Genomic DNA, 25,313 nt, shown 5'->3' on the forward strand with positions numbered 1-25,313 from the left:
TTTTATTTCATTTCTGTTAATAACTTATCATGGAACCCCCAAAAACCACCAACACTGTTTACTTTTCGTGCTATTATTCCAAAACTTGGCCGCACAACGACACTCCACATACACGAAAATAATAATGTAGTTTCCTGTATACTAAGAGTTAGTGTCCCTAATTGGGCCTGCTCCCTTTAATGTTAACCCGCCCCCCCCCCCCCTGTTATCATAAAACATAGTCAAAATACTAAATAACTTCAGTGAGGTGCGAGGATATTGCTACTTTTTTTGCGGCTTCTTAGTGTGTTTTACGTTTATCATGCATATATTTTCTCCATAAAATCAAAGCGAACTGTTTTAAAATTTTTTCTCTCTTTGGTATACGTGTATTCATACTAATTTTAGACTTTAATTTACATCGATCACAAAACAGGTTAAACATATAAACTTATTGAAATAACTTTGAAATGATTAGAACGAATATACGTACCCGGCCTACTATGCTTTCCGACCACCTAGAGACGACACCATTATCTGTCTAATAGCCTTTTGATTTACAATATCCCAGCCATTCAATTATAAGTAGTGAAATTAAAGATAGACTCTCATTTGTTGAGGGCGTTATGATAAACATAGGGAGCCGATTCCGTCACCATTATAAGTACCAGATAATGCCGGGGAAAAACCGCCGACCTGCGGCCATTACTTGATAATTGTCTCACTTGGGTTTTACAGTTTTGAACTCGGAACCAAGAAACAGAAAGCTAATGGTATATGGTAGGCACATCTTGATTAGTCAAGAATCGAACACCATTATTGTTTGATGTTGAAATTAAAACACATTTCCGATAAATGTTTTGATTTCAGCCTCCGATTTAAAGCGTTTTATCGATACAAGATAACAGATATATTTGATATATAATCTCGTGACGAGTATATATTATCAGTATCGTTATCTTTATATTGTTACCTGGACGTTATCACTAATACTGGGGTAAGTTGATCATACATCACTCATAAAGCATTGTCAACTTAACACTGCGAAATTATCATTTTGCAGCAGAGAAATTTCAATAATTGTCTGGAAGAAAAATCCTTACTAAAGTTTTCATTCTGTGAGAGTAAGACAAATACATTTATTGCTTTGCTAAGATTGTGGTTTAAAACCACAAAGCAACTTTTATTTTTCATGGTTTACGTATTCAATTTAACCGGCGGAGCTGCCATAGTTTTATTTATCTCCCGAATTTGTGTTTATATAACTTTTACGTCCCATATGAAATCACAACATTAAGCCATATTTATAATGACGTGCTAAATTTTCCTAATTACAGGGTAAGTATCTTTTTATACCTTTGTAAAGTGCACTTTAAAACAAACCAAGAGCTGTTTGTTACATACTGTAAATACATGTACGTGGTATTTTCTTCTAATGAAAATGCATTCCATATAACTCTCGGTATATATTGACGGAGTGGATATCTTATTGGAAGGTATTTTACTGATATTGTTTACAAAATGTTCTCAATTACATGTATATTGCTATGTAATGACGCGGCAATGTATTTTAATGCAACACTTGATAAAGTTGAATGTTTCATTCATATTAGAATCTTCCGTGCGTCATTAGATTTGTAGAGTGACGATTGATTTACCTTACATTTCATCTGACCCTAATACCAAACTTAGACATTCAGACATAAATGCTAGAAGGAACCCGTGTCGGTGTTTATATATGTATAACACAAATTCAAGTTTGTGATAAATGCTGCTTCTTATAAGGTTTAGACACAGTCTGAAGTATGGAATCAGATTCAGAGGGAGAGCCATTGTTGACTAGAAACCCGCCACCTTCCCCATATCACGGACACAGAAAACCGCCACCTCCCCCGCAAAATGGACCCAGAGACCCGGTCCCACCACCATCTCCGCAGAGCGGGCTTAGGAATAGTAAGTGCTCACTTTTGTTTGTTTGTTTGTTTGATTAATTAACGTCCTATTAACAGCTATGGTCATGTAAGGACGGCCTCCCATGTTTGCAGTGTGTTGCGTGTATGTTGTGCGAGGTGTGTGTTTTGGGAGACTGCGGTATATTCGTGTTGTGTCTTCTTGTATAGTGAAACTTTTGCCCTTTTTATAGTGCTATTTCACTGAAGCATACCGCCGAAGACACTCAGCAACACACCCGAACCGGTCACATTATACTGACAACGGACGAACCAGTCGTCCCACTCCCTGTATGCTGAGCGCTAAACAGGAGCAGAAACTATCAGTTTCATAGACTTTGGTGTGTCACGGCCAGGGGATAGAACCCAGAGCCTTCCTCACAGTGGCGAACGTTCAACTCAAGGCTAAAAGTGAGGCGGTGCCAAGGGAGGCATTAGGAAAGGTAAAGTCAGTAGGAAGAAGAGAAAAGATAAGATCCTAACTTTAGTCGACTTTAAGATCAAACGCCCTACATGTACTTGCAATAAGTGTTCACTCGGAGCATTCTGATCTGCCATAGTTTACGTTACTTCCCTTCACAGATAGAGTGTAACAAAGGGAAGTAACTCTAATCGATCAGAATCACTCGGAATGTCTTACGCATACGGATACGCATATGAAACAAAACCACATGTTTTATGGACCTAATTCGATCGAACGAAATGTTTTCTTGAAAACAGACGACTTTTTGACTTCTTGAATTTCACTGCTGTACCATACTGATTCTTTCATCATTCATGCAAGTAGAGAAAGTACTCTGTATAGATCCGTAATATATATGTGGATAAAAACTATCGACGACGTAGTTTTTGAAATGTGTTCTCACAAGGTTAAAGGTAAGACATTTCTATGGTGCTGTGTGTGAAAGTCTGTTGTGTTACGGCCATCTCGTGTTGTTGTGGTTGATTACGGCCTGTGTCGTGTTGTCGCCTTGTCGTGTTGTCGCCTTGTCGAGTTGTCGCGGTCTCAAACTGCGACAACCCGAGATTTAACAGTTAAAATGTCGACTTGTCGCGTTTTCGAACCGCGACAAGTCGACAACACGACAAGACGACAAGTCGACAACACGACAAGTCGACATTTCAAATACGCTTATTAGCGCGTACAGAATCTCGTGTAGTCGCGGTAAAATATCGACTTGTCGTGTTGTCGAGTTGTCGTGTTGTCGAGTTGTCGACTTGTCGCCTTCCTGTTACACATGCGCAAATCATGAAATAGCCACTATCTTTGAATATAGAAAACTGAAGTCAGTGCTTGTACCATAGTATGGTGGCATATTTCTGCCATCGAGTTGCCGACTTACGACTTAATGATGTCGACATAATTAAGGCATTAAGTCGACATCATATCGGAAGATGTCGACATAAACAGAAGAATATGTCGACTGACACCGACTTGTCAGTTATTGATGTCGACATCTAAACTAAAAGATGTCGACATAAATGATCTGGTCTTGAAAGTGGAATTCAAAGGCCACCCTTTCATAGGGCACTGTGTATATGCAGCAAGGCACCATACAGCAGAGTTCGACGTTGATTTTGTTAATTCAGAAACGTTTTCATTTATTTGATTTCAAAATTAAAAATTGTGATCCTGCACATCTCGGCCATGCAGCTGTAGCCTGCGTGTATGTACACATTGTCACTGTTAGTCCGAGCTGAGGAAGTTAGAGTGCAAAAGTGAAACAAATTTCCATCTTCTTGGCCATAATCATTTATTAATATATATAACCGTGGGTTGAAAATTCGTTTAAAAGCTGTGTTTGTGCTTTGTGGATTAGCATTCGTACCAAGTCCATGTGGTACATACCGTACTATACTATATTACAATGATTTTTTCAAGATTTCATTTTTTTGCGAATCACGAAAAATACCAGTTACGTAATTTAAAAGCCAAAAAGGTCACAGTACAGATACACAATACCCATTTGGAAACCAGCTTTACTTGTTAGCTTGCCCTGTCCATATATACATGTATACATAAATATTTACATCCCTCGATACACTTATATAAAGGCACAACGAGTTTTTGTTACGGTCTTAATGGCCAGATTCAACCTTTGGGCTAAAAATCCTCCCGCGGGACGCGGTTTTAGCTCCAAACTCGGGATATACATTGTATCTGCATCTATCTTTTGTAGTAAAAACGTAGTAAAAAAAGTCACGTGCTTATACCTCATTCATGCCATTGGCCGGAATATACAATTGTATTATTGGTAACTAGTGATCACGTGATTTTGTGTTTACTTCCAAATATGGTGATAGTTTGCTTGCCATTTCTTCGGAGAAATTGATTTATTTGAAAATATTTAGACTCCAAAATGTTATTAATATTGCATGCATATCATTTTGACTTGCACATATGTATCATTTTACTATAAATAATGAACTGAAATGAGTTATAAAACTGTCATTTCCACGTTTTGTAAATAAATGATATAATGCGAATTGACCAATTCAATAGGTCTAACCGTCTAATCTAGGATCAGCGAAGATCGGCTACTCCCGGCTAAATTCGTAGAATTCTAAATTTATATTTATATGTATTATTACCTGCTTTAGGGTTCAGAACATATTCATATAACACAGAGAAAATAAGATCTTCTTCAAAAGGCCTAATTATGTATAAATACCAGATCAGAGAAATCATTCTATTTGGAAGTAAACACACACTCATGTGATCACTAGTTACCCACTAATACAATTCCATATTTATTTCGGCCAATGGCATGAATGAGGTATAATCACGTGACTTGTTTTACTACGTTTTACTACAAAGAACGCGTGTTTTGTACCATTATGGGGGAAATCCTCCGCGGATCGTGGTTTCATTTCCACCATTTTGAAACAGAAGGCTTAGAGTAGACTTTGATTGTGAAACATTGATAAATTGAAGATTACATGTTGTGCCATGGCAGATGTCAAAGTTCATATATACATGTATACTCGACAATTACTTCATCTAATAAATTTGTGTTAATGTACCAGGCTAAATTTTGGTTGAATAATGCATGGGAAGTGAATTAATCCAGAGATTTAAATAGTAAATCTCTGATTAATCTTAACTTTTCCACTTTGTGGAAAATCCTTCAAAACGGATTTATCTCCCTTGATTAAAACTTGAATTTTTTTCATTTTTTTTAAAATTCAATAATGAATGCAGATCAAATATATTAATCAAATATGTGTATTAATTTAATTTGAAACATGTTTGTTTTGCTGAAAATTTGCAAAAAAAATAATATCAATACAAAATATTCATGATTGTAATTTGATTGTTGTTGTTTTTGTACTTGCTGTAAAATGAGAAAAACCGTGTTGTGGAGAAGAAGTTTGTTAAAATTTGAATTGTTTACAAATGGATGAGAGTTGAGAATGAGCAGAAGGCAACAAGGATATATATGTCTAACAGTCACCTGAATTCCGATATGCACAGTTATAAATAATGTTTTGCTTTTAAACAAACAAATAAATATGTCTCAGCCCTGTGACTTGGCACATAGGTCAAGATCATTGATTTGAACAAACTTTGTATTCCTTCATCCCAGCATGCTATGGCCCAATAACATGTCCATGTATGAGGTTCTTGGTTATTAAGAAGATTGTAAATTGTTTACAACAGACACTGTATGTTGCCGGCCAAAAGACAATTGCAATAGGTCACACAGGGGGAGATTAATTCAACACACAACCATATATACTTTATATACTTTTTCTCATAAATCATTACATATAATCCTTGTACACATCCATATCAATGGCGACGCTAACAGGAAATTAATGAATATGCAAAATGGCGTGCGAGCGTCGAAGGGTCGAGATTTTGGTGTTTGGAGGTCCGGGGGTCTCTCCTGGAAAAAAAAAATACGATTTTGAATGGCTGAGATAATTTTTACGATGTATTTTGATGATTTTGATGATTTTGCGAACGCCGAATGCGCGAGATTTTGGTGTTTTGGGGGTCTGGGGATCTCCCCCGGAAAAAATTACGATTTTGATGATTTTGCGAGCGCCGAATGCTCGAGACTTTGGTGTTCTGGGGGTCCGGGGGTCTCCCCCGCGAAAAATATTACGATTTGGAATGGCCAATATGAGTTTTACGGTGTATTTTGAGGATTTTAATGCGTTCTTAACGTGGTAATTTTTCGATTTACATTTACCTGCATTTAGAAATTATAATTGTGAATGTCGTCATATCATTATGCAACCCTGCTCGATCTGAACATACGACTTCACACCATCAGCACATTGTTGTTTAACTAAAAAAATAATGAATTGATTTAATTGTCTTGCTTAGACATACATGTATAAACAATATAATATTTTAAGAAACATTTTTGAAATAGTAGAATCCCTTGATGGACATTTTTAGTCTAGTTCATGTGTATTTAATTTTTATTATTAAAGGTTTGAACATTTCGTGCTTGAACTTTTATGAAATGCGCCGCAAAGCGGCAAAATTTTCTAAAATGAAGTACGAAAAATGTGCAGGAGGACCCTTTTCTTCCTACGCCCCTGCAGTTGCACATTTAAAAAGTTTAATGAACTTGGTACCCACTACTGACTGATGTAAATCATGCCAATAAAAGATGGATCTTTTCTCTATTTCTGTTATTCTTTACCTTTTTCTTTCCTCTTGGAAATGTTTTATAACATGGGAAAACTAAAAATGAAGTCGATATAGCAGGAATAACAAAACACATAGCCACTTGTCAGCCATGCATGTTTTTTTTTTTTTTCTGATTGGTCACCCGAGTTCGGATAAATAATGAAACAAATACATACACTGTATATAAGCACCATATATTTGGCCTATCAGGCCCATGAAATCAGCCAGTGATGATACCCATTTAACCTTTTAATATATGAAGAGTATTTGATTCAATTGCATCTGTTTCCTATGAAAATTGAGCAAATAATGCTCATAAATGTGTTTCCCTATATAAACTATGGTACAGACCCTATCCCCTGGGGAAAATTCCGAGACCCCAGGGCCATGAAATTCACAATATTGGTAGAGGGCCTTGAGACCTTTCAATCTATGAAGAGTTATTCTGACAAACAAAATGATACATTTTCGTACGGAACCTACCGAAGCAAATAATGAGTTAGGTCCTAGGTCCCAATTTACCAGGCGAGAAGCTGCCATGTAAGCACATAAACCCGTGTTTCTTAGTATATGTGTACATACATGTATGTATTAGATTCCCAAAAAGCTAAGTGGGCTATGCGGAAGCTTATACTATTTGTTTGGAAATAATATGGAAAATAAACTATGATATGATAGTATTGCTAACAATTTCAAATGGTGGAAATGAAACCACGATCCGCGGAGGATTTCCCTCATATTAAATGGTACAAAACACGCGTTCTTTGTAGTAAAACGTAGTAAAACAAGTCACGTGATTATACCTCATTCATGCCATTGGCCGAAATAAATATGGAATTGTATTAGTGGGTAACTAGTGATCACATGAGTGTGTGTTTACTTCCAAATAGAGTGATTTCTCTGACCTGGTATTTATACATAATTAGGCCTTTTGAAGAAGATCTTATTTTCTCTGTGTTATATGTATATGTTCTGAACCCTAAAGCAGGTAATAATATATATAAATATAAATTTAGAATTCTACGAATTTAGCCGGGAGTAGCCGATCTTCGCTGATTCTAGATTAGACGGTTATACCTATTGATTTGGTCAATTCGTATTGTATCATTTATTTCCAAAACGGGAAAATGGCAGTTTTACAACTCATTTCAGTTCATTATTTATAGTAAAACAGTCCATATGTGCAAGTCAAAATGATATGCATGCAATATTAATAGCATTTTATTTTTTCAAATAAATCAATTTCCCCGAAGAAATGGCAAGCAAACTATCACCATATTTGGAAGTAAACACAAAATCACGTGATCACTAGTTACCCATAATACAATTGTATATTCCGGCCAATGGCATGAATGTGGTACAAGCACGTGACTTTTTTTTTACTACGTTTGACTACAAAGAATGCATGTTTTTACTACGAAAAATAGATGCAGATGTATCGCGAGTTGGTAGTTTAAAACCGCGTCCCTGGAGGATTTTTAGCCCAAAGGTTGTATCTGACCATTGAGACCGTAACAAAAATTCGTTGTGCCTTTATATAAGTGTATCGAGGGATGTAAATGTTTATGTATATTATATACATGTTATAAGCTGGTTTCCCAATGTGTATTGTGTACCTGTACTGTGACCTTTATGGCTTTTAAATTACGTAACTGGTATTTTTCGGGATTAACAAGAAAATACAACATAAAAAAATCTTTTTTTTTTTTCATTCATTCTTTTCTTTTAATATAGTATAGTACGGTATGTACTACATGACTTGGTACGAATGGCAATCAACAAAACACACACAGCTTTGAAACGAATTTTCATTACACGGTTATATATATTAATAATTCGTTGTGCACTTCCTTAGCTCGGGCTAACAGCTACGTACACGCAGGCTACAGTTTCATGGCCGGGATGTGCAGGATCACAATTTTTTTTTGAAATCAAATAAATAAAAATTTAATTAATTAATTAATTAACAATCAACGTCGATCTCTGCTGTATGGCTTTTGCTGCATATACACAGTGCTTTATGAAAGGGTGGCCTTTGATTTCCACTTTCATATGGAAACGTATTTGGCCCTGCATTTGTTGTGATAAAACATAGTCTAAACGACTTTAAAAACACGACATGGCGAGCCACTTGGCACTTTCGCGATATAGATTGTGCGACATATCCCTTGTGATTGACGTCATGTCGACATTTACTTTGTCGACTTGTACAGATACAAATCGATAGGCGACTTAGGAAAGTCGTTTGTATCAAAGATTTTAGACCATGTTGACTTAATTATTTCGACTTGTCATTAAAATAAAAAGAAGTCGATTTCACGAATATCGACTTGGTGCTCAGCGAAGGAACCGGCTGGAGTAATAACAGGGTTATCTTCATATGCAAGTAAAGATTCATTATTTTTCGAAACAGGTCTAGGAAATCTTTCGGAAAGGAAAAATGGCGAAAAAGAAGAAAATCAAGTCTAGTGTACACAATGAAAACAAACAAACAAAACACTCCCATATATATATTTCTGTAACAACTCTTTTACCAAATAAGGTTGGTGACAATAGTCAGTACAATTTACGTAGTAAGTATGCTATTCCTTTTTGACTCTCTACTAGTACCGCGTCCTTTTTACCAACAACCTTAAGCTTACGTCTGTGGAATTCTTTTGAAAAAGAGGAAAAATATTACCTTCTTTGCAAACTTCTGAAAATGCTATTACAAATTATTCTTGTTAGTCGCCACTTTTCTAATATAGTGACATATACGGTGATATCATTTTTAATTTAATAAAGTTCATCAAAATATCTTATTTGCTTCGTTTTAATATTGTTGAAAATCCAGTTAGTACATGTAGCAATGTATACCCTTTCGAGAATACTTCACATTATTTCTTGGAAAGCAACCTTTATGAAGCAGCATTAAGTATTTTTTTTTAAAACATAGATAATCTTGATATTAGTATTGTTAATCTACATTTATTTTTATTTGAAAATGAAAATCTGCCTATACACATAAATGCAGAATTATGTCTTTAGACATATACAAGCTTTTATCAAATCAAGCAACAGTTTTTTTTATGTAATGGTAATTATATTTAATTTATGTGTATGCCTTGTTAAAGTTATCATGTATAAAGGAAATAAATCAATATACAATTGATGCCCCCGTGATGGAGCGACATGACGATTTGACCACCCGAGAGTCGTTATGTCAACCGAGGGCGTAGCCCGAGGGTAACATGACGACTCGAGGGTGGGCAAATCGTCATGTCGCTCCATCACGGGGGCATCAATTGTTTTATTATACGAATATTACTGTTTCTATCCAAATTGGACTTCTTGAAAATATTGAAATATTCTGTTTTAATTGTCCATACCAGGATAACATCGCTGTTTGCACCAAAAGAAAAAAAAATGCTAGGTAGCAGGATACATTATTATACATTTATTATAAAATAAAACGTAAGAAATGTAACAAAACACTCAAACCACACAGTGTATGTTGTAACTAACGTTTTGGAGTTCTACTATGATTTCCCGTACTTGTAAAATGTTGAGCTTGCGGGAGTATTCAGAGTAACACATTAGGTATGCTAGGCCTATTCATTCTCGGCACCCATCGGCTGTCAAGCTATCGCTATACCAACAGAGTGACAGAGTGAAATGAAGGGAAGTAACTCTGATGGATGAGAATGGGCCTATTAGGCTACCGTACATGTACATACATTTCCGATATGTTCAAGTTGTGGCTAGGAAGGGGACAGGGTTGGTACTTACATTGTAGATTTCAGTAATCTGTTTATCATTAAAATGTTGCAAATATCGAGCAGTAATGTAAGCTTTAGGCCTAACGTAACGGAAAATATACCGTTACCATAGGTACTGTGAGACCGTCTTCGTACATGTACAAATTATACAAAAGAAACAGAGATGAAGTGATGATTAAGAAATACACAATAACATTCAATTAATGCTGGTTTAGCCTACCTTAAATCATGTGTTAATCTGATATAAATGATACGTATATTGTAAACCAGAGCAAACACTTCGTCCTGGAGCCGCCATATCTCTTTTACCCGGAACCTCTCTAGAAACATCAACAGTAGTACGTTACATCTAGAGACTACCCGGATGAAGCTCACGCGAGGGTGACATAACGAGGGCGACATAACGATTCGGGGGTGACATAACGGAATTTCAATCAATGTAGCGCAAATACAGATGACATGACGATTGCTTTTAATCACGTGATACTGTATTGACTAATCAGAAGCACTAATACATGGATGAGGTATAATAATATGTTTAAATCTATATCTTTCTGCAACTCGTGTTTCTATCATAACAATATCATTTAAGCAATAAACTGTTACCAGATTGGACATACAGTTGATATGAAGCCCATCCGGAAGGAAGATAAATAGAATGGCGCCCGTTAGGGCGCCATGAATATTTATCTTTCGGACGGATGGGCTTCATATCAACTGTATGTCCAATCTGGTAACAGTTTATTACTTATATTTCCATTACGATCATTCAAATTCAAAACTATACATGTATATCTTTTGAATTTCCCGCTTGCGCTAGTGTTGACGTCACCAAGTTCAATAAACGGAACAGCCATAGCATCAGATTCTGAATATAGTTCAACACAAAACGGTTTGTAACAAGCTAACAAATGAAAATTATGCGATAATATTTTTTAATACATGCTATTTTGTCAATACGATAATACCATTAGATTTCATAGACCGCACAACTTTAAAACCACTTTTAAAAACATTTGACCGTTATGTATAGGCGTAAGTATACAGTCTATACATTCTCAGTGACGCAGCGGAAACGTCAAATATTCATACGCTTGACCAGATTGGAGTTCATAGCCAGATATTGCCCATCTGGTTTAACATAGATTAAACGGGAAACTGAAAGTAGAATGGAAATATAATATCATGAACTTGACCGACCATTTTGGAGGTTGTAACATTGACAGGAATTAGGAGAGGGGAAGGGAAGGAGGTATCCTCGACTCTGTCTGCCGCACTTCATTTCCGCCACCAAGTTGCCATCAATCTTTTCATTAAAGCATATGAAGGGGCATCATTCTTTCCCTGTTGTTGCTTTCATACTAGTACTGATATTCGTAGGATGTTATACCATTTTATGCAAAGATCATATCACCATTCAACCGATTATTTACTGGACCAAAAGAGACCAGTTTTTGTAAATGGCCCCATAAAGTCATTAAAGATGCTCCACCACCGACAGTGCATAAACCATACTCATAACTGATATTAAATCGTGTATATATGTGTCTAATAAACACAAAAATACATATAAAAAATCCAATTACCAATTACTAATATGGTTCAATCAGTACTTTATTCCATATAGGGCATAGTGTCATGGATTTTTTTCGTGACGTAATTAATTATTTCTAATATATTTTTTCAAGTAAGATCACAAGCTTACGGAAGCCTGTTAGGGTCACATTGAAAAAAAGTCATTATAACGACTTAGTATATCGTAATAACGACTTGCCTATGTCGTTATAACGACTTAGCTATGTCGTAATAACGACATAGTATCCCTTATAACGACTAAGTATCTCGTAATAACGACTTACCTGTGTTGTTATAACGACTTAGTATGTCGTAATTACGACATAACTAAGTCGTTATTAAGACATAACTAGGTCGTTATTACGAGATACTAAGTTGATATAACGACATAGGTAAGTCGTTATTACGAGATATTCAGCCGTAATTACGACATACTAAGTCGTTATAACGAGATAATATGTCATTATTACGACGTAGCTAGGTCGTTATTACGACATACTAAATCGTTATTAAGACATAACTAAGTCGTTATTAATTTAAGACATACTAAGTCGTTATAACGACATATTATTTTTTTTTCAATGTGACATTAACAGGCTTCCGTACAAGCTCAAACTTTTCAATGGCGGTTAATGGTGTAAAGTAAGTAACTTTTGTAGCTAAAGAAAGGTACTAATTCGTCTGCATTAGAAAAATCAATTGACTCGCACGTTTAAGCGTATTTCATATTGACCGATCGTCAGGTGTAACATTGCCACGCCTCGTGCTCACAAACGCACGTGTTTCTATTCAATGTCGGAGCAAACATCGTAGCAGTCACAATACAAAATACAAAGTCACGTGCGGTTTGATTGACAGCTGGCGATCCGTCAATTATCAAGTTGTCTGAAAAAAATAATTGTAAGCATTGATATAACTATTTTTTAACTCCAATCGGGTTAATAAATTTTGTCTGCAAACTGTGTGAATCCGCATTCTCACAAAAAGTTATATTATAATTAAATAATATAAGAATGTATTTATATACATGAAATAATTGATAAAACAAATGAATGATTATCCGAGGCAGTGCTCGACTAGGACAATAGGGACCATTTCGTACCCGGCCGAAAGGCATAGTAGGCTGTTCGTTCTAGTATTCATAGATAAACAAGGGATTTCATCTATGAAGTGACGTCATTGGAATGACGTCAAGCATTAAATGAAAAGTCAGCTTTTACTTTAGCCTAATTTTTGCAAAGTAACAGGGCTCTTGCAATATGTTTTTAAGATCACTAAGTCAAAGTCTAAGATGACCTATGGACATAACCTTATGTCCGGTATTATCCGTCGAAAACATTTAACATTTTCGACCACTGTACAAACTCAATTTAAACTTTACAACAATATTATTCGCTACGGGGAATTTCCCTTTTGATCATTCGGTAGAGCGGCGGAATAGTAATACCAGGGTCGCAGCTTCGATTCCGTCTGGCTGCACACTACTCTTGCTCATATTACACTTTATTTAATTGGACGTTCCGCAAGCCATTGCTATCCCAAGGAATTAGACGGCTATAGCCAGAGGACATTGAATTATTTTAATAGAAAAGCAATTGGTAAAATTTCTTTATGGATTTTCACTTGTTTAAAGTTCAACTTTTGATAATCCGATATATTCTATCGTTTAATTGTCTTATATGTCCGCCGTTCTTTCGTGTTTTTATATATGACTTGAGCTATGTTTATTGGCTATATATAGAATATATATAGCATGAACGACAGAAGCATTCCGTTAAGGTCACTGTTTTTTGTTTGTTTGTTTGTTTGATTAATTAACGTCCTATTAACAGCTATGGTCATGTAAGGACGGCCTCCCATGTATGCGGTGTGTTGCGTGTATGTTGTGCGAGGTATGTGTTTTGGGAGACTGCGGTATATTCATGTAGTGTCTTCTTGTATAGTGGAACTTTTGCCCTTTTTATAGTGCTATATCACTGAAGCATGCCGCCGAAGACACCAAGCAACACACCCCACCCGGTCACATTATACTGACAACGGGCGAACCAGTCGTCCCACTCCCTGTATGCTGAGCGCTAAGCAGGAGCAGAAACTACCACTTTTATAGACTTTGGTGTGTCTCGGCCAGGGGACAGAACCTAGAGCCTTCCTCACAGAAGGTCACTGTTATAACAAGTTAGAATTTTAGGGCTATAAGGTTTGAGTCAGAGTCATCGTGACTATTCTTAGATAGCTGCACAGCAGGTTGCATGTACATGTTTGTTAGAAGTTCGATAGTACTGTTTTACTCAAGTGACGCTCAAGATACATGTACCTCTTGGTTTCCTCAATGTACGCCATGTAAAGATACATTTTAGCAATTGTTATTACATTTGTATTGACCAAAAGAGTAAAGTCAGTCTAAAGAATATCTGAGCGCCTCTACGTCTTGTCTACCCTTAAAGAATATGTCGAGCAAACTCGATTTTTAAAGGACCTCGGATTTCCTTAAAGTAACAACAACTATATCTTCCTACGCTTTTCCGGCTAATAATAAATTCTATAATTTTCTATAAGCGAATGCTATTTATTGCAGAATATTATTTTAAAATTCAACATTAAACCAAACAATATAGATTATTTTGTGGACATGAGAGTTTAACTTCTAAGTGAACAATAAATTTTGCATTCAACGTCCGCCATTTCATGGGGCGCAATGTACTAAACAATAGCCACGACGTTTTCTACAAGTGGGCCGCAATTTACTTAACAATAGTCGTGACGTTTTCTACAAGTAGGCCGCAATGTGCTTCACAATAGCTGTGACGTAATCTACAAGTGGGACATAATGTACTAAACAATAGCCGTGACGTAATTTATAAGTCGGCCACAATGCACTAAACAATAGCCGTGAAATAATTTACTAGTCGATCGCAGTGTACTAAAATAGCCGTGACGTAATCTACAAGTGGGTTTGCAAGGTACAAAAAAATGTACTAAACAGTCGTCGTACATACAAAAATACATTAATATTATGTGATCCTAGGTCAATTCACGGCAGAGGCGAATGAATGGCAGTCTGTGAGTCTGAATGAAGCCCGAGAGATTTTGTTTTATATGAATTCTGAAATAAGTCACTATTATAATTAATGCAGAAATAAGACTTAATCGATGTCACTAATGTTGACATGGTTACGACCACCGTCTATATAAACCATAGATGCCATAGGAAGATAGTTTAATGCTTACGGAAATATTTTAAAGAAAAATCGAATAAATTGAGAAAAAAACCTCTGGTGTGTCCTTCATAAACAAACCGACTTTCCGACGTCCGCAACAATCGTACTACTTGGCGACTATTTTAAATGACTGTATGGCTGCCATCTGTAGTTGACTACAACCTAATGGTGACGTAGATTGGCACTCCTGGATGACATATTTACATTTACTTACCACTTTTACTATATCAATTAACCAAGGCAAAGTGAAATCTATGGAATATAACGGACACCCAAAACGAGACCTTTATGACGTCACTAATGTTGAAATGGTAACTTCTGAATCAACTGATCACCGGCAAAATAGCTGTTCCATCTTGTGGATTAAATCGTCGTTGATAAACGTGTTTCCTGATCCATCTTAAGCAATGTTCATGTAGAGACACAATGAGTTAATGATGTAAATAAAAGTGTTAAACCATCTTCCAATTCCAGTGCTAGCGCGCATTATGAAGACTGTCTGTAAAGCTCTGGAATCTATATAGACCATAGATTCTATAGGAAGACAATTCAATGCTTAAATAATTGATTGAAATCAGTAGATAATGTAAAACTAAGGAGTAAACTATTTGTTAATCAACATTGTCCATAATTTATACTGACAATAAATTTAATAAAAATAACATATTGTGACTTTAAAATTTATTATCGTTGATTTTACGGTAGCATTATGAATGAACGATTTTGTAAAGTCTTTTACGTGTATCGGTAAAATTTTATTGTATTTCCAAGAGGCGACTCCGGTATATCCATACAATATTCATTTCAATAGTCATTTCTACACGTGACGTCATACTAGTGTTCAAATAACTTGTCTCATTACTTTACCCATAGTTACGTGTACGCGAAAATAATATAAATAAATTGCAGTAGATATCTCTATGTCTTAAGCTTTAAACACAAACTTACTTTATTATCTTTTTTTAATTATGCGATTATTATCTATTCATAGACATTTTAATGATGTTGGTGAGATAAATAATTAAACATATTTATCAAAGCAAAGAAAAGCTCATCAATATCCTATATTGCAAGCCATGTTTTTAATTTTTCACTTCTAATTATAGCTGTCAATTTAATCATTTATAAAAAATCATCTGTACAACCCCTGATGACTGCGTCTATGGTTTCCAAAGCACACGGGAGTAGATGAGAGTAGTCCGCTAAACCTGCCTAATATACGCATTAAAGAAGAAGTATTAGACAAAAAAAAAACTAATAATAAAGGCAGGTTTAGTGGAGTAGGATGAGGGCGGCCATAAGCTTCATAGATTTCAGGTTGATATATTTTGTATAGTACATCTGGGATTCATGAGGTATGATGTACATTAAGGTGTCGCTGGGTTCTAATTCGATGTACCTTCCAATTAAGGATAAATATATCCAATTGTTCTTGAATAAAAGACAAAAAAACAAAAACTCATGCATTCAATATGAAGAGGGTTTGCTCTATCAAACATACCGCTAACTCTCATGTCTCGAAAATTAATTATCGAGTAATTATATAAGTCAGTAAATGTAAATCGCAAAGTGACTCATAAAAGTTCTATTCGTTGATTGCAACTTGATCTGCAAGTAATGGAACTCCGTATTGCCTACCATCTTATCAGCATCATGCATTCTATAACTGATCTGTAAGTCCTCTAAAACATTCGCAGTACCAGCATCTCTTACTCGCGCGGAACCCTTCCCAACTGGACGATGAACTTTAGGTACATATTCTCATAGCTTATCGTATCTATCAATATGTATGAGATAATAATTAAGGACCTTTACTATAGTATAATTTCCGTCGTAAACAACGTCTTGATCTCAGATGCACTCCTTTTACGTCAGTGATGCTTCAGTATGTCCTCACGGTATTCGGAAACGAACGCATCCCAAGAACAACTTAGAGTAAATTCCACAATGCTTTGTAGCCTAAATTACAAATGGCCTCTCGGTGCAGATTATTAATTAAGCATAAATTGTCATATTTTTGACACGCATTCTTGTGTAACATACATTGGGTGTTCTAGCATGGCCAATGGTGCGCGTTAGCGCAACATGATAGATATGCTTGAACACCCAATGTATGTTACACACATGTACAAATGCATGTCAAAAATATGACAGCCAATGCTTATATTTATATTTTAAGTAGTCATTCCCAATTTAAAAAGAAATTAAGTAAAAATAAAGTATGAAAATAAAACTTATACGTCTGCATATAGCAAAATACCATTTGATAGGACAGCCTTTGAATTGGCGGAAAATAGTGGGCTTCCGGTGTGTTGTCATGGACAACCGACTCAACAATAGCAGTTATGAAATAAAGCGGATATAAATGGATAAATACAACACTTCTATCCATTTGGAATTTTTTAATTAGAATATATTTTCATACTGACCAATTTTTTTAAATATTTCAATAATCTTTCAGTGAATTCTCACACAGACTTAAACATTGTCTTTTCGTGACCTCTTGAACTTTGATTATGGTATCAGTACGCCAGAGCCTAACTGACAATGTTAATGTCGGAAAATAAACACATTTTTGGCGTAGTAGCAACATATAGATACTGTGCAGTGGCAATGTAAATATTTGTTTGTATTATCTCTTGCAATAGCCTCTCACATGCATGTCTCCTTAATCCAAGTCTCAACTTTCGTTTTACTGTTGACATGCTGATGACAACTCCATGATCAAGCACAAAAAAACCGCAGATCTCACGTGAATTATACAAAAGTCCAAAGTAGTACCTGAGAAGATCGATCATCAATCATTATCATTATCTCCTGGGTATGGAAATCCAGCAATATCAGGAACTGGAAAACAAACATATTGTGTTTAACACTTTCATAAACAGCTAAAACCTCACAGTACAAGCATGAAACGCCAAACATGCCTTTAGGTTATTATGTTATAGATCTAGATTATTTAGAGGGCAAAATATTTCAAATTGTGTTGATCCTGTGTGATGATAAATGATAATTGTATTAATTAGTTTAACGTTGTTTCTCCGTCAAATATATAGCACATTTCAAAATGTATTTAAAAACAGAATTACAATGAATGTAATCAGATTTTAATCATTAGTTTGAATGGTATTCACATTATTACACTGTATTCACAGGTTAAGTTTAACATACCCTTTGGAAGCCCATCTTTCTTTCACCTTTGTCATTCTTCGGCTATTGATGATTGCTTGTATAATCAGGCGATATTCAGGATATCGACTTCATGTTTTTCCAAGGCAAGTCGATTTGTTCATGTCGACATGGTGTTATAACTTGTGAAATGGACGACTTTGGTAAGTCGCCTTCATATCTTTATCGGTACATGTCGACGTAATAGTAAGTCACCCGTCGTGTATCTATTAAATGTCGTGTTTGTTACCATCGCCAAAATGTGGGTTTTAGTGATTAAGTCGTATAAATCCTCAAGGAACACGTCATGTCGCGTTTTTAAAGTCGTTTAGACTATGATTTATCACGACAAAAGAAGGCCCAAATACGTTTCCATAGCAGAGTTCGACGTTGATTTTGTTAATTCAGAAAAGTTTTTATTTATTTGATTTCAAAATTAAAAATTGTGATCCTGCACATCCCGGCCATGCAGCTGTAGCCTGCGTGTATGTACACATTGTAACTGTTAGTCCGAGCTGAGGAAGTTAGAGTGCAAAAGGACTCTGCTTTGTACAACAAATTTCCATCTTCTTGGCCATAATCATTTATTAATATATATAACCGTGGGTTGAAAATTCGTTTAAAAGCTGTGTTTGTGCTTTGTGGATTAGCATTCGTACCAAGTCCATGTGGTACATACCGTACTATACTATATTACAATGATTTTTTCAAGATTTCATTTTTTTGCGAATCACGAAAAATACCAGTTACGTAATTTAAAAGCCAAAAAGGTCACAGTACAGATACACAATACCCATTTGGAAACCAGCTTTACTTGTTAGCTTGCCCTGTCCATATATACATGTATACATAAATATTTACATCCCTCGATACACTTAAATAAAGGCACAACGAATTTTTGTTACGGTCTTAATGGCCAGATTCAACCTTTGGGCTAAAAATCCTCCCGCGGGACGCGGTTTTAGCTCCAAACTCGGGATATACATTGTATCTGCATCTATCTTTTGTAGTAAAAACGTAGTAAAAAAAGTCACGTGCTTATACCTCATTCATGCCATTGGCCGGAATATACAATTGTATTATTGGTAACTAGTGATCACGTGATTTTGTGTTTACTTCCAAATATGGTGATAGTTTGCTTGCCATTTCTTCGGGGAAATTGATTTATTTGAAAATATTTAGACTCCAAAATGTTATTAATATTGCATGCATATCATTTTGACTTGCACATATGTATTATTTTACTATAAATAATGAACTGAAATGAGTTATAAAACTGTCATTTCCACGTTTTGTAAATAAATGATACAATGCGAATTGACCAATTCAATAGGTCTAACCGTCTAATCTAGGATCAGCGAAGATCGGCTACTCCCGGCTAAATTCGTAGAATTCTAAATTTATATTTATATGTATTATTACCTGCTTTAGGGTTCAGAACATATTCATATAACACAGAGAAAATAAGATCTTCTTCAAAAGGCCTAATTATGTATAAATACCAGATCAGAGAAATCATTCTATTTGGAAGTAAACACACACTCATGTGATCACTAGTTACCCACTAATACAATTCCATATTTATTTCGGCCAATGGCATGAATGAGGTATAATCACGTGACTTGTTTTACTACGTTTTACTACAAAGAACGCGTGTTTTGTACCATTATGGGGGAAATCCTCCGCGGATCGTGGTTTCATTTCCACCATTTGAAACAGAAGGCTTAGAGTAGACTTTGATTGTGAAACATTGATAAATTGAAGATTACATGTTGTGCCATGGCAGATGTCAAAGTTCATGTATATATACTCGACAATTACTTCATCTAATAAATTTGTGTTAATGTACCAGGCTAAATTTTAGTTGAATAATGCATGGGAAGTGAATTAATCCAGAGATTTAAATAGTAAATCTCTGATTAATCTTTACTTTTCCACTTTGTGGAAAATCCTTCAAAACGGATTTATCTCCCTTGATTAAAACTTGAATTTTTTTTCATTTTTTTTTTAAATTCAATAATGAATGCAGATCAAATATATTAATCAAATATGTGTATTAATTTAATTTGAAACATGTTTGTTTTGCTGAAAATTTGCAAAAAAAATAATATCAATACAAAATATTCATGATTGTAATTTGATTGTTGTTGTTTTTGTACTTGCTGTAAAATGAGAAAAACCGTGTTGTGGAGAAGAAGTTTGTTAAAATTTGAATTGTTTACAAATGGATGAGAGTTGAGAATGAGCAGAAGGCAACAAGGATATATATGTCTAACAGTCACCTGAATTCCGATATGCACAGTTATAAATAATGTTTTGCTTTTAAACAAACAAATAAATATGTCTCAGCCCAGTGACTTGGCACATATGTCAAGATCATTGATTTGAAAAAACTTTGTATTCCTTCATCCCAGCATGTTATGGCCCAATAACATGTCCATGTATGAGGTTCTTGGTTATTAACAGGGGCGGATTCAGGATTTGAGGTTAGAGGGGGCGTGGGACAAAGCAAATCAGGCGAGGGGTCTGGGGGCCTAGGCGGCCCCCAGAAGCTCTCGAATAAATGGTGCAAAATCCTGCATTCTGAGGATTTCATGAACACAATTTCCAGAAAATAATTGAAGCCATTTAAGGATGTTTATTTATGGGTTTCGTGTCAAGTGTCATATTTTTTATTTGAAGTTTTGATTTAATATTTTTACTTACGGAATTGCCATATCAAAATCTTAATATTTATATGGACATAAAGCGAAGAAGGGCGGGGGTCTGGGGGCCGCCTAGGCCCCCAGAAGCCCTCGAATAAATGTACATTTTTCCAAAAAATAATTGAAGCCATGTAAAAATGTTCGTTTATTATTTTTGACGTCTAATGTCATATTTTGAATATAAAGTTACAGAATTGCACTGCCTAAAATCTGAATATCTATTCATAGAGGCACGAAGCAAAGAAAAGGATGGGGGTCTGGGGGCCGCCTAGAACGAAAATACGTACCCGGCCTACTGCCTTTAGGCCGGGTACGAATTCGTCCCTATGTATCGTAGTGGAGCACTGCCTCCGAAAATCACTCGGGCAAAGTTTTTCATACTTTTTTGAAGGTTTCCGATTATTTTATGCATATAAATGCATTTACGTATTATTTTTGTCCAAAACAAACATAAATACCATGCTTACTATCTACCGTACCGCTCACAAGACGTCAAAATCACATTTTGTGAACTTGCCGTATAAATTCCCTTCTGAAAGACCTTCATATGTATAATGTAAAAAAAATGCCTCGATGAGAATTTGATATTTTATGTGGTTCGGTTTTATTGCCTAGTAGCTAAGCTATATCAAACAAGTACGATAAAATGTAAAACAAACGTTTTATAATGGTTTGCATAATCATCACTTTGCTCCATTAGCAGTAATAGGGAACAATTGTAGCTCTAAAGAAGACACCATTTTCAGTCTAAAAGTCTTTTGAGCTACAATATTGCAGCTAGGGGTCGCCTATTGAAGGTTTTTATAGGACTAATGAAAGTGTATGTGAACTTTTTCAACGATATAAGCTTTTACTTTTATACACTATCTGTCAGATTAGATAATTCATTTTCCCTAACTTACACAATCTTCATAATTCGTGTATTGGACAATGAAAGAAAAGAAGGCTAGTGGTCTTGTCTATGGCCATACGGTGCCAGGAATCATTGCTATCATCCTGTTTTCTTATAGGGAGTCTTTTGCCATGTGCATTAATTTTTTAACATCGTTTGTCCTATCTTATAACATTATCGTTAAGATATGTTTTTGTTGAAACAAAAAAGGAAGGCATCTGGCCATGGGGTGCACCCAGACCCTAGAAGCTCTCATTTTCTGTCGCATTTGGTTCTCCTTTTGGTTTGATTTTCCACTTTTTTCTTTACACACATTTCGACGTCAGTAGTGATCTTGTAACTGGCGTTTTGAAAGTACGCACACATTTGTGAATTGATAGTCGGATTTAATACAGGACTTTAATGCTGATTCAAAAATGTGTATTATATATCATTTACAACCTGGAAAACGAAGGGCATGACATATAGTCAACCAGCGAAGACTCGTGGCCAGCTACAATTCCTTCCACCCACCCCCTCCCCCTTTTCTTTTATTGCTAAGGATATCGAGATATAACCTGTCAATATTGAATATTAATGACAATAAATTGACAATATATGACAATATATTGGGGTTTTATTGGGTTTTTTTTTGGAAAAAGTAAATACTTGAAGGGGTTTACATTGTACCTTTTAAGCGATGGAGATAAAACCTTAACTTACACGAAAAAAATATAATTATTCCATTGCGCCTGGATACAAGTATGTTCATGCATGTATGTACCACAAAGTCGAATACAATTAGATTTTAAAATGATAACATCAAACGGTAAAGGTAGGAAATGGAGCTTTCTGTCTAATTCTCACTCTTTATCTACATGTAATTCCTTTTTTTTTCCTTTTCCTTTCTCCCTCTTTTTTTTCTTTCTTCCTTCTTTTCCTTCCTTCCCCCCTTTCTTTTTCCCTTCTTTTTCCTTTTTCTTTTTTTTCTCTCTCCTATTTTAGGGGGGGCGTACGCCGGGTCCGCACCCCCTTGGATCCGCGCCTGATTAAGAAGATTGTAAATTGTTTACAACAGACACTGGATGTTGCCGGCCAAAAGACAATTGCAATAGGTCACACAGGGGGAGATAAATTCAACACACAACCATATATACTTTATATACTTTTTCTCATAAATCATTACATATAATCCTTGTACACATCCATATCAATGGCGACGCTAACAGGGAATTAATGAATATGCAAAATGGCGTGCGAGCGTCGAAGGGTGGAGATTTTGGTGTTTGGAGGTCCGGGGGTCTCTCCTGGAAAAAAATATTACGATTTTGAATGGCTGAGATAATTTTTACGATGTATTTTGATGATTTTGCGAACGCCGAATGCGCGAGATTTTGGTGTTCTGGGGGTCTGGGGATCTCCCCCGGAAAAAATTACGATTTTGATGATTTTGCGAGCGCCGAATGCGCGAGACTTTGGTGATCTGGGGGTCCGGGGGTCTCCCCGCGAAAAATATTACGATTTGGAATGGCCAATATGAGTTTTACGGTGTATTTTGAGGATTTTAATGCGTTCTTAACGTGGTAATTTTTCGATTTACATTTACCTGCATTTAGAAATTATAATTGTGAATGTCGTCATATCATTATGCAACCCTGCTCGATCTGAACATACGACTTCACACCATCAGCACATCGTTGTTTAACTAAAAAAAATAATGAATTGATTTAATTGTCTTGCTTAGACATATAAACAATATAATATTTTAAGAAACATTTTTGAAATAGTAGAATCCCTTGATGGACATTTTTAGTCTAGTTCACGTGTATTTAATTTTTATTATTAAAGGTTTGAACATTACGTGCTTGAACTTTTAGGAAATGCGCCGCAAAGCGGCAAAATTTTCTAAAATGAAGTACGAAAAAAGTGCAGGAGGACCCTTTTCTTCCTACGCCCCTGCAGTTGCACATTTAAAAAGTTTAATGAACTTGGTACCCACTACTGACTGATGTAAATCATGCCAATAAAAGATGGATCTTTTCTCTATTTCTGGAATCCTTTACCTTTTCCTTTCCTCTTGGAAATGTTTTGTAACATGGGAAAACTAAAAATGAAGTCTATATAGCAGGAATAACAAAACACATAGCCACCTGTCAGCCATGCATGTTTTTTTTTCTGATTGGTCACCCGAGTTCGGATAAAGAATGAAACAAATACATACACTGTATATAAGCACCATATATTTGGCCTACATATTGTATCAGGCCCATGAAATCAGCCAGTGATGATACCCATTTAACCTTTTAATATATGAAGAGTATTTGATTCAATTGCATCTGTTTCCAATGAAAATTGAGCAAATAATGCTCATAAATGTGTTTCCCTATATAAACTATGGTACAGACCCTATCCCCTGGGGAAAATTCCGAGACCCCAGGGCCATGAAATTCACAATATTGTGTTATATATATGTATATGATATGGGTGTGCTGGAGATGCTGAGATATCGGTCTAAGGGAGATAACCTTAATTATTATGTTATGCAATATATTATGTAACTCTCCTCTCAGGAGGAGAGAAAAATGAGTTGTGAATAAAAAATGGAAGCCGACATGCTGTGTTCATCATCGCTCATCAAAAACCATCATCTAACAAAACATATTCCATGACATGGTGGAGAATCCGTGGTTCCAGTGTAAGCAAACGTACCTCTCACTGCATTATTGACATTTTTGATGAACTATGCCTATAAATACATTTGATTGCCTTGTGAATTGAACTGATGCCATATCACGATGAATGTGACCATGTGCTTTTTGGCGCGAAATTACACAAACGCGCACCTGTCGTTGAATTCATGACACTCTTCACCTGTTATTTGACATGTCTTCTGTGGATACATCTGATTTATCATCAACAATTTTATACTCTGATGACGAGGATATCCTACCTGATTCCTTTTTAAATGAACATTATTTTAGAGATGAGTTTGATAATTTGACTTCAAAAAATTTGTCTCGTCCGTCCAATATTAGCGAGGCCACTGTTTTCAAAATGGATATTTCTAAATGCAAGAAATTTTCAGGACTGTCGCATGAAAATGGTTTAAAGTTTCTCCATGAATTTGAGTCGTATTCTCAACTGTATTCTTTGCATGGGGATGGATCATCACCCGATAAACGAGTGCCACTATTCCACCTACTACTACAAGGCCCAGTAAATGGTAGCCGACATGCTGTGTTCATCATCGCTCATCAAAAACCATCATCTAACAAAACATATTCCATGACACTGAGATATCGGTCTAAGGGAGATAACCTTAATTATTATGTTATGCAATATATTATGTAACTCTCCTCTCAGGAGGAGAGAAAAATGAGTTGTGAATAAAAAATGGAAGCCGACATGCTGTGTTCATCATCGCTCATCAAAAACCATCATC

At 35.6% G+C, this 25,313-nt stretch overlaps 1 protein-coding gene and 1 pseudogene across 1 annotated transcript in view; one reads left to right on the plus strand and one right to left on the minus strand.

The window, feature by feature from the left end:
- Nucleotides 1-1,259: 1,259 nt before the first annotated feature.
- The window catches only part of LOC138319036 (transmembrane channel-like protein 3), a 59,600-nt gene continuing 35,546 nt past the window's right edge, over nucleotides 1,260-25,313 (plus strand). The window contains exons 1-2 of the mRNA XM_069261923.1: nucleotides 1,260-1,317; nucleotides 1,765-1,932. Coding sequence (XP_069118024.1) covers nucleotides 1,785-1,932 — 148 coding nt within the window. The 5' untranslated portion in view covers nucleotides 1,260-1,317; nucleotides 1,765-1,784. The remainder of the gene's footprint in view (nucleotides 1,318-1,764; nucleotides 1,933-25,313) is intronic.
- LOC138308168 (uncharacterized) lies at nucleotides 16,250-23,968 on the minus strand (annotated as a pseudogene).

The sequence above is a fragment of the Argopecten irradians genome, chromosome 1, assembly GCF_041381155.1.
Source record: "Argopecten irradians isolate NY chromosome 1, Ai_NY, whole genome shotgun sequence".
NCBI lineage: Eukaryota > Metazoa > Mollusca > Bivalvia > Pectinida > Pectinidae > Argopecten > Argopecten irradians.